This window comes from Labeo rohita, chromosome 7, assembly GCF_022985175.1.
Source record: "Labeo rohita strain BAU-BD-2019 chromosome 7, IGBB_LRoh.1.0, whole genome shotgun sequence".
NCBI lineage: Eukaryota > Metazoa > Chordata > Actinopteri > Cypriniformes > Cyprinidae > Labeo > Labeo rohita.
Genome location: NC_066875.1, coordinates 39,893,058 through 39,905,064, shown reverse-complemented (window position 1 = coordinate 39,905,064; position 12,007 = coordinate 39,893,058). Strand labels below are relative to the sequence as shown.

The 12,007-nt window shown below is 33.8% G+C and overlaps 1 protein-coding gene across 2 annotated transcripts in view; it reads right to left on the bottom strand.

Annotated features, from left to right (window-relative positions):
* mllt3 (MLLT3 super elongation complex subunit) overlaps positions 1–12,007 on the bottom strand; it is a 61,421-nt gene that overhangs the window by 27,493 nt on the left and 21,921 nt on the right. For both annotated transcript variants that reach the window (XM_051114796.1, XM_051114795.1), the window contains exons 3-4: positions 1,483–1,565; positions 201–344 (exon numbers count right to left, since the gene is read on the bottom strand). In XM_051114796.1, coding sequence (XP_050970753.1) covers positions 201–344; positions 1,483–1,565 — 227 coding nt within the window. The remainder of the gene's footprint in view (positions 1–200; positions 345–1,482; positions 1,566–12,007) is intronic.

The following is a 12,007-nucleotide window of genomic DNA, read 5'->3' as shown; positions in this document are numbered from 1 at the left end:
GACACCTTTGAGATTTAAAAGATTCCAACTAATGAGGCTAATTGCGGAACGGTTACTAAATGCAAATATTTTCTCAACCGTCTTCATCAAAGATGTACATGATCTCTGAAAGTCACATGACTCTGATCATTCAAAAAAAAAAGTCAGCCGCCCGTCTCGTTCCCTGAGGTAAGCCACGCCCAACCCCATCCTGTTCATACCCCTCCAGCCTTGAGCAGCTTCCTGCGGAACTCTTCAGTAGGGTTGTTGAATGTGAGCTTTTCACAGCGGAGATGATTGACAGGTGGGTGACCTTCCAAGTGCAGGAACAGATCGTAGTCAAAGCGCACTTTTTTTGGTTCTTCCTGGTGAAAAGTGACAAGAATGTTACATTTACCCAATGTACATATTTGTTATTAAGATCATAATTCACAATTACACTCTAAAAATTAAGGTTCCAAAAGTGTTTGTGCAGTGATGCCATAGAAGAATTTCAGTGAACAATTCCTAAAAGAACCATTTTGAGGAACATTTTAAAAATCTGAAGAACCTTTTTTGACTATAAAGAACATTTTCTGCATTTAAAAGGTTACATGGATGTTAAAGGCTCTTCATAGAACATTTGATGCCAATAAAGAAACGTTATTTTTAAAGGGGTCATCGGATGCCCATTTTCCACAAGTTGATATGATTCTTTAGGGTCTTAATGAAAAATCTATAATATACTTTGGTTAAAAAAAAAAAAAAAATCCTCAATGGTTGTGTAAAACAACACCCTTTTACTTTGTCAAAATGAGCTCTGCAAAAATCATCCCATTCTGAGGGATTGTTCCTTTAAATGCAAATGAGCTCTGCTCGCCCCGCCCCTCTCTTCTCTCTGTGGAGTGACCTGCTGCTCTGAGAGATTGTTTACTATAGCCACATTTAACACGTTTAGCCGCGAAACTGGCACATTATTAGAAAAGGTGATTACAGAGATTCATAAAAAAGACCCTTATACTCACTTCTGCTGTAAGTGAAGCTGGATCACGAATGATTTGCGCGAAACATAGATGCATTTATGTAGGTCGGGAGGCAGATGCCCTTCACAAACAAATGTAATCCACTGCATCTTCAGTGGCTCAGATGTTGGGAGTAAATGACGACCACTATGTTCATTATTACATCCAGCAACACAACACCTCAATCGGAGATATTCTTGTCTAACTTCCCTGCTTCGGCATCAAAACAATGGAGGTCGGACTGTTACAGCTGATCTGAGGTAAGATGCTCTTGTCAATCAACTATCATGGGAGTGGCCTCTGTCTGTGTAATGCCACACCAATATTATTTTTACATATTAATTAAAAACCACTGCATGGATTTTTATCATTATAGGGTAGATTTGTACATACACTGCCAACACACATTAATGTTCAAACAACATGTAAAAGTAAAGTTTGCATCCGATGACCCCTTTAAGAGTGTATAGGTTTCCACAAATGACAGGAAAAAACTAAGTACCTTATTTTTAAAGTAAACTTCAATAGGCAAGATAAATCCAGCGTATCCAGACTCTTCAACTTTATATGGAGGATCCTTGCACACTGTGAGAGAGAAAGAGACAGACTGTTGGTTTCATTTCAGCATGAAAATCAATACTTAAAGCAATAAAGACACAAATAGGTGTGCTAGATTGTGAATATAATCATAGCTATAGGATGCTGTTAGGTGAAACATACATTGCAAGTAATGTGCTTGCAACCCCTTTAGCCATAAGATTCGCAAAATAGCACAGCCTTGATTTACTTTTTTAAAGTAGGCTTACATAAAAATATAATATACACAAATTTTCCATTATGTTCTAATAAGAAAATGCATAAAATGAAACAATAATGAGCATTACTTGATCACAATCTTTTTCCCTTAGGATTTTAATTAGATGAGCAGATAGCGCAGGCAAGATATATATACACAACGATTCTTTCTGGTCCTCAAATCTGATTGGCTAAGAGAAGTGCAGAATTCTAGTGATAACAGAACTGCAACCGCTTCACCGTTTCACCGCTTTCAGTATTTCTCACAGCGAGTGTCATGGCGGACACCCAAATCACTATTATTTTATCCACCCGTTTCCTTAATGCGGAAGTAAGCCTATGGGTGAGACTTCCGGTTCATTATCCACTATAGGAAAATAACGAGAACAATAACAACGTAAGTTGTTATGATAACATATTTAAATAATATTGTAAGACACACCAATTTGCAAAATCAAGCAGCAAAGCAAACAAACTGTTTTGTACAGCTAAAAATAGCTTGACACGGATGAAACCGGAAGCCACACTTATAAAATTTACAAATGGCTGCACCCACTTTTACGGGAAGAAAAAGGTGGATAAATAATACCGTTTTGTGTCACAAAATGTAGTTTTAATAGTTTTTTGGCCAAGAATGTACTTGTATAGACTACAAAAATGCGGTTTGTTATGCAATATCACACTCGTAGCCATGTGATATGGCTGTATAACAGCATGCTGTTATTATCTATACGGCACAGCCGTGCCAATATACAGCCATATAGCATGGCTACGACTGTGATATTGCTCATGTATACACACACTAAAGTTCAAAAATGTTTACATTTTTAAAATCTCTTATGCTCATTTATTTTATTAAAAATACAGTAAAATTATTAGTAATATTATTACAATTTAAAATAAATGTTTTTATTCTGTTTTAATTATAAATACAAATATAAATATTTTCAAAATAATACAGTGAAGGTCATAAGTTTACATACACCTTGCAGAATCTGCAAAAAGTTAATTATTTTGCCAAAATAAGAGGGATCATACAAAATGCATGTTATTTATTATTTAGTACTGACCTAAATAAGATATTTCACATAAAAGATGTTTACATAGAGTCCACACAAGAAAATAATAGTTGAATTTATAAAACTGACCCCGTTCAAAAGTTTACACACGCTTGTTTCTTAATAATGTGCTGTTACTTGAATGATCCACAGTTGTTGTTTTTTTTTAGTGATAGTTGATCATCCTTGTTTGTCCTGAACAGTTAAACAGCCTTCTGTTCTTCAGAAAAATCCTTCAGGTCCCACAAATTCTTTGGTTTTTCAGCATTTTTGTATTTGAACCCTTTCCAACAATGACTGTATGATTTTGAGATCCATCTTTTCACACTGAGGACAACTGAGGGACTCATATGCAACTATTACAGAAGGTTCAAATGCTTACCGATGCTCCAGAAGGAAAAAATGATGCAAATGATGCATCCCTCTTATTTTGGTAAAATAATTAACATTTTGCAGATTCTGCAAGGTCTACGTAAACTGTAAACATATTCGGAATCTTCAGCTGCTATCAATCCACTCTTCTTCAACATCACATGATCCTTCAGAAATCATTCTAGTATGTTCATAAGGTGTCAAGAAAGATGTAGAGAGTTCAAAAGAACAGCATTTATTTAAAAAAACATTATAAACGTCTTTACTGTCACTTTTAATTAATTTAATGCATCCTTGCTCAGTGAAAATGTTACTACACCACAGGTTTAAACCAATTGCCTGTATACAAATAAAAACTCTGTGAACAATAACCGTCGTTGAAGCGTCGCAATAAACTCCTCATCTCCACCATGTCTCAGGGAGGCCTTCGAGAAAGGTTCAGAGCCTCTCCTGGGAACTTATTAGCGTTTAGACTTGCCGTTTAAATGACCTGGAACGTGTGACACATCTTCCCTGATTAACTGCATTATTTATACGTCTTTATGGCCGAATCCTTTGTGTAACATAAAAGCAATGGGCTTCCATCTTGTTATTTTAATTTATGGCCGTCATCAAGAGACACTACTTATGAAAATAAACTGCTCTAAAGCACATTTGGTTTTGCTTACACAAATCATTCATCATCATCTTTCAAAACACTAAAACTCCTCAGTGAATAAATTATCCACACCAACACTTTTGTTTTACAGCGTTGCCTTGCTATTCATCACACACACCTTAGCCTTTTTATCTCTCTCTTCTACACACATACACTTCAAGACAAAACATCAGCCTTAGTCCCAATTAGACATTTCAGGATAAACACCCAGTAGTTTAGGTCAGGTGACGCCCCATGGGAACACTTGTTTGTCTCGCTTTCCAAATCCCAAAAGAGCTTCTTAACAGCATCACCAATTAGTCAACATGTACTGTTGAGCGTTAATGGATACAAGGACACCTGCAGACAATGTCAAATAAAAAGAGGAACTTGTTCTGTCCTTATGTTTAGAATCCAGTGAAAAGCACTCAAAATTATGTCAAATTAAGCCACAACTAGTCAGTTTTTGTTTGACGATTAACCTCAATCTAAGATTAAAAGTGTTGCATGGTAGTCCTAGCAGATATTGACTTGAAACGTTGCCTTGAAAAGTCTTCCATGAACTTGTAAACACAGGACTCATTCAAGCCACCATTCCTCAAGACGCTTTTGTAACACACTCCTACTGACAAAGCTGTTGAGCCCCTGCCCCCCCTCACGCTATGTGACCGCTCTAATGGCTAGACGATGACTGACCTCGATCCTAAGGTCGCCGGATCCCAAAACAACATCCGCTATACAAATATTACAGAGATTGATTGCCGGGTCACGTTTAGTTATCATCCCTCGCAAGGGTCTGTTTAGCATGGTGCCTTTGTTCGTTCCCTCTGGCAGTGAGAAGAGGGAGAAACCATTATGGGATGTTCAGCTTGTAAGATGTTTTCTCTATTACATGCAATTTCTTAGCTATTCAAAACTCTTTAACAAGCATAACTGTCCAAACCCAAATGGCATATGCTAGAGACTTCTGTTTTTTGTCAGACAGTCACACTTATTTTAGAGATTTAGCAAGTAACTCTTACTTAGGATAAGTGCATTTGACTTTCAGAGGTGATTATGAGACTGCAAGTCTGCATAGTCACCTCTGAAAGCCACTGCAAAGATAAACTTTGTGGCCATGTTCTGTATTCCAAACACTGCCCAACATGTCGCACATGACATTTAGGTGATTGGCTTGAAAGTTTATGAAAAGACTAGACCTCAAGCCAGCATGTCATTGCAAGGGCTAAAATATCTCACACACACAGCCTGAAGCTCTTACTCAGGCAACAAATCACAAAGAGGTGCTGATAATGAATTCCACAAATAAAATAAATTTGATTTTAAAAGTGATTTGATATTTAAAAATGTTATGCTTTTATACACTTTCGGTTGCCTCAAAATTTCCATATGACATGAAAATTGTAAATTGTATTGTATTGTACAAAAGTAACTTTTTCTAAAAGGTAAATTTAGCATGTTTTATGCTAAACTTTTGACAAAACTTCATTTTTGTACTACAATAAATAAATGAAAGGTTCAATGAAGTTCAATTTTATAATATTAGTTAATGCATTAGGCATCACAAAATAGTACCAAACAAAATTTTTACAACATTTATTTAGGATAATGTTAATTTATAAGTAATCAATTGTTCGTTGTTATTAGGAATACATGTCATGCATTGTAAAAAAGTAACTTTTTTTTTTTAAAGTAAATTTTGCTTTAAGTTTTATGAGCTTAAAATAAAATGTTTTGTTTTTGTATCACAAAATAAATAAATTAATTAGTTAATTAATTAAGTTCCATTTTGTAATATTAGTTAATGCATTAGGCATCACAAAATAGTACCAAACAGCATTTTTACAGCATTTATTTAGGATAATGTTAATTTATAAGTAAACAATTGTTCGTTGATATTAGGAATACACATGAATTACTGTTACATTTACATATCCTAAAAAGGTCAAAAATATATATATTTAGACAGTAAGTATAACCTAGATTCATAAATGCTTTAAAAAATATTTTGGTTATCTTTCATACATTAATTAATGTTGACAAAATTAAGATTACCAATGCAAATCACATCGGGATGGTGAAAAACTTAAAAAGGGACATCGGATGCCCATTTTCTACAAGTTGGTATGATTCGTTAGGGTCTTCATGAAATGTCGGCAACATACTTCGGTTATATATCATATCAAGAAATATGTGAACATTACAATTGTAATTAAATAATTGCATATGCAATTCACACAGCTAACTACAGAAGCTTGTTTCCACCATGGAATAAATAAAATAAATATGGTAATTGTACTTTTTTTCCCTCACAAATGCAAGTTCATATATTGCAATTCTGACCCTGAGAAATCTTGCAATTGTGACATTATTTCTCAGAATTGTGACTTTATGTCTCCCAACTGTGACTATTTCTCAGAATTCGGATTTTATGTCTCAGAACTGCGACTTTGTGTCTCAGAATTCTAATTTTATTTCTTGGAACTGCGACTTTATGTCTCAGAATTGTGAATTTATTTCTTAGAATTGCAACTTTATTTCTCAGAACTGCGGCTTGTGTCTCAGAATTGCTACTTTATGTCTCAGAATTGCGACTTTATGTCTCACAATCATGAGTTTATAATATGCAATTCTTAGAAAAAAGTCAGAATTGCAAGATAAAAAGTCTGAATTGTGAGAAAAAAAAGTCACAATTACCTTTTTTTATTTTTTATTCAGTGGCGGAAACAGGCTTCCATAATTTTAGTTCCATTTTGTAATATTAGTTAATGCATTAGGCATCACAAAATAGTACCAAATAGCATTTTTACAGCATTTATTTAGGATAATGTTAATTTATAAGTAAACAATTGTTTGTTGATATTAGGAATACACATGAATTACTGTTAAATTTACATATCCTAAAAAGGTCAAAAATATATATTTAGACAGTAAGTATAACCTAGATTCATAAATGCTTTAAAAAATATTTTGGTTATCTTTCATACATTAATTAATGTTGACAAAATTAAGATTACCAATGCAAATCACACTGGGATGGTGAAAAACTTAAAAAAGGACATCGGATGCCCATTTTCTACAAGTTGGTATGATTCGTTAGGGTCTTCATGAAATGTCGGCAACATACTTCGGTTAAAATTCCTCAATGGACGTGTAAAACAGCCTTTTTACCCTGTTAAAAACAGCTCTGTTCACAGCAATTGGTGCATTTCTCTTTAAATGTTAATGAGCTCTGCTCACCCCGCCTCTCTCTACAGTTTTTTGTCAGGAAAAAATGAAGACTTATGTTCACTTTTAAATCCAACTACAAAACACCTGTATTGCTTACGAAACGTTGCTACAGCTGGTCAAATGCGGAGAAAATGGCAGACAGCGTACAACTGGCTGAGGGCAGAAATATGCTAATACAGGACAGTCAGTCAGCGACTGTGGGCGGGGCCTTAACAATATGATGTCATACTACTCCAAATATCGTCTTGATAATTGAGACGGTTTAGGTTTTTTGGGGATTAAAAAAGGAGGAATGGATTTTTATTATTGTAGGGTGGTTGTGTCCACACACAAGACAAATTTATATGCAAACACCATTGTGTGTGAACTACCTACTTTTTCCATTATGGAAATCAGTAACTTTTTTAAATATCATGAAAACCACTTATATGACACACTTAACTTTAAGAAACCTGAGCCTACTCTAACCTACATCTCGCTTATTTTTTTTCTAACCGGTCCATGTCTTTCAAGTTATTAAGCAGGTAAAGTCGATCCAGCGTAACTGAAGGGAAAACAGAACTGAACTTGGAATCTGGAGTTGTTATCTCAGCTCAAGATCTTTTGCTTAAGATGAAAAGGTCATTTTACACGAGGGATGGGGGGATGTTAAGGGGGGGAGCAGACAGACTGTACGAGTGAAGTGCACAATACACTCATTGACCTCCAACAGGAACTCAGCCAAAAGCTACAGCACAACTAGAACAGAGAATCAACTGCACACTTTTATTGGAAAAGGCCAAGAAGAGTTTTTCCCCTTCCCCCTTTGCACAAACACACACACACATAGCATGCCAATTATAAAACAATGCCAGTCAGAATGCATTTGCCCTTTCCCCGAGACTGGGTCATAACGAGGGTCGGCCGGAAGACACCGAGCCAAATCATACAAAAAAAGGGAACACTGCAACACACCAATCACAGCACAGCTACACTAATAAATTTAATCTGTTTTACCTGACTTGAAGTACCTCTAATGTATAAAATGAAATGCTATGGATTCAGATTACATTTCTAAGCATATCCATGGTAGCACTGAGGGTTTGTGGGAAGAGAATTTCACTCACTTTGTCTCAGATTACAATCTTACATCTAATCCAAAGATTCCACAGCACGATATACGTCAGCAGTACCTGCAGCATAAACAATCCCCCTTTACAGCAGACCACCTGCATGAGGTTCAGTCAAGGCCAAACGCTCAAGCCATAAATCCCCTTTCATGCTGATAAAATATGAATGTAACCCAGAAATTATTAACAGGGATTTACTGCTGAAAATTAAATCAGCGCAGCCAGACACAAAAGAAGTTATTTCTAATGCATGCACTGTATGCATAACCCAGAAACACATCTGAGGTGTCATATGGAGCCATATACAGTGCTTCTATGAAAGCAAATTCCAAATCTATTACATTTATTTTTAATCATTAATTTTTTAATATTTATATCTATTTTGTAAACTATTATTAACTATTATTACTTTAAAATATTTGTTTTAATAATATTATAAATAATAATATTGTTTAATAATTAAAACATATATCATATCAAGAAATATGTGAACATTACAATTGTAATTAAATAATTGCATATGCAATTCACACAGCTAACTACAGAAGCTTGTTTCCACCATGGAATAAATAAAATAAATATGGTAATTGTACTTTTTTTTCCCTCACAAATGCAAGTTCATATATTGCAATTCTGACCCTGAGAAATCTTGCAATTGTGACATTGTTTCTTAGAATTGTGACTTTATGTCTCCCAACTGTGACTATTTCTTAGAATTCGGATTTTATGTCTCAGAACTGCGACTTTGTGTCTCAGAATTCTAATTTTATTTCTCGGAACTGCGACTTTGTGTCTCGGAACTGTGACTATTTCTCCGAATTCTGATTTTATTTCTCAGAACTGCGACTTTATGTCTTAGAATTGCGACTTTATGTCTCACAATCATGAGTTTATAACACGCAATTCTTAGAAAAAAGTCAGAATTGCAAGATAAAAAGTCACAATTACCTTTTTTTATTTTTTATTCAGTGGCGGAAACAGGCTTCCATAATTTTGTTCCACAACAAAATAAAATAATTGCGTTTCTAACAACTTTTCTTGTCATAATTGCGGGTTTATAAAGAAAAGTCAGAATTGTGAGATGTAAACTTACAATTCTCAGAACTGTAAGAAAGAAATTCATTCTGAAAAAAAAAAAAAGTCACAATTAACTTTGCTGTTGTTGTTTATCCTGTGGAGGAAGTGTGAATTTATTGAATGAATGAATGAATGAATGAATGAGTATATAAATAAATTAAGTAAATTAATTAATTCATTAATAAAGTGGATAAAAAAATTAAAAAATTAAAAAATTAAACTCATAAACAACCAACTGACTTCTTTCCTTTGCATTCTCATTTTCATTCACATCAAATTGAAGGTACTTACCATTATTAAAATGTATAGGGGAAAAAAAAAAAAAAAAAAAAAAAAAAAAAAAACTGTGGTAAGATATTTTGCAGGTCCTCATTAAGCTTGCTGTCTAATTTAGGATAATCACCTGCATATGTCAATAGGTCACCATGCTTGGCAGACCGCTGGACTATTGTGGAATCTTTCTCTGCATTCAGAGCTAATCAAGCCAGTAGCTTAAGTACAATGAATGTGGCATTAAGCTGTCAAAACAGCTAACTGTTATATGTGGTTATTTCAAGATTGCCCAACAAGTAGGACCAGAACCACTGAGGTGGCTCGAGCCTCATTAAAGAAGAGATGGTAGCTTGCAACTGCAGTGCCCTTGCTGTGACTCAAGACTCAAAGTCCTCCCATTCATTTTCATTTGAGTGCTGGCTGACCTGGAATAACAAATCATTTGTGATGTGAAATAGGTCGGTCCATAATTGGTCCCAGACTCAAGGACCATATTGACAGCAGCCAAACTCTTGGTAAGACCCTACTGCTACTCTTAAAGTAATGGTGACCCGCACCGACTGCCAGCGCTTGAATGGAAGACCTTGCCTCTTTATATTACTACAGGAAATCTCTAATATCATTAGCCAGCACTGGAGCATTGTTAGATGCTTTTTCTATCCAAATATGGAAGGTTTTAGCAGGTGCCCGGAGAATGCTGGACCAAAAAAGCTTTTGGCACTGAACTGCTAGATTCAAATGGAGGTTTTTAAACCTCATTAAGAAGGTTTGGAAAGTAGAGAATTAGTACAATGAATGAATCGACAAAGCATTTGAGGAGGCAAGTCTTTAGAGGTTCAAAACAGAACTCTCACGTGGCTGTACAACTGAACTCTGTGCTCGCTATCAGCTTAAGACAACCTACTTTGAACTGCCAACAGAATTTATGAAAATTGCACACAAACAGGCTATATTCTGTAGGCATACCTTAAAAATGCAACTAAAGCTGAATAAGACGTGATGCCTCGCTTGTTACCATTGAAAAAGGTTTGCTCAAGTACTGTCAAAAGGCACTTCAGACTTGAATTTAGGGATGCATTGATATTAAAATTCTGGTCAAGAAGCTGATAATAATTTTCATGTTATGGAAAATTACCAGTAAAATGGCAGATATTAAAATTCTACACTAAATTTGTCCAAATAAAGTAAAATCAAGTGTTGGGCAATGATTAATCGTAATTAATCGCATCTAAAATAAAAGTTTACATAATATGTGTGTGTACTGTATATATTTGTTATGTATATATAAATACACACACATATACACACACGATACACATATATACAATCTATCTATCTATCTATCTATCTATATATATATAACATGTATATGCATATCATTTTTATATATATAATATTTTAAAAGATGAAATGTACTAAATTAGCAACAATATGAAAATTAATAAATATGCTATATAAATTAATAAATATGAATAATATAAAAATCACTTGAATAAATCTATAATACAGATTTATTTAGATGGCAACTGCTTAATTGTTCAAAAAAAAAGGCTAAAAAAAAAGAAATGCCTAACACAAAAACAGTCGACAGGATAATTAAAAAAATAAATAAAATGCTATATATGCATATATAAATACACCCACATGTATATATTTAAGAAAAATATGTTGTTTATATATTGAATATATTTATATATAATAAAAATGATATGAATATAAATATATAGACATGTAAATGCAAGTAAATATTTCTTAAATGTATACTGTATGTGTGTGTATGTATATACATATTTTTTATATATATAATAAATGTACACAGTACACACACATATATTATGTAAACCAAAACTTTCTCTCTCTCTCTCTCTCTCTCTCCATATATATATATATATATATATATATATATATATATATATATATATATATACATATAACACATTTTCTTAAATATATACACATGCAGGTGTGTATTTATAATAAATATACTCAATACACACATATTATGCAAACACAAACTTTTATTTTGGATGCAATTAACTGTGATTAATCGTTTGACAACCCTACACTAGTTCTAAATGCTACACTACAAGTGCATTTAGGGATAACATAGAAAGTACAGAAAATTGGTATTCATTTTGAGATTTGTTGCATTTAACAGTGTTATTGAATTATGTTTTTAAATACTAACTTTAAGTGAGTATTAAATGACAGTCAAAACAACGTGAAAACTACAGAAATGAGCATGCACAATTAAATATTCTAAAACGGCCAATGCAGATAAACTTTAGATAAAAAATTATATCAGCCAATATGGTGCTAATATATTGTGCATGCCTATATAAATTACATATTTAAATTATTTGAGCTTTACACCTAAGTAGAACATAAATAGACAGGGTGAGACATGCAAAAAGGTGGTACCGTGGCAGAGTTTGCCATATGGAAGCACTGTGTTCACACACAAAGGTGTAAATT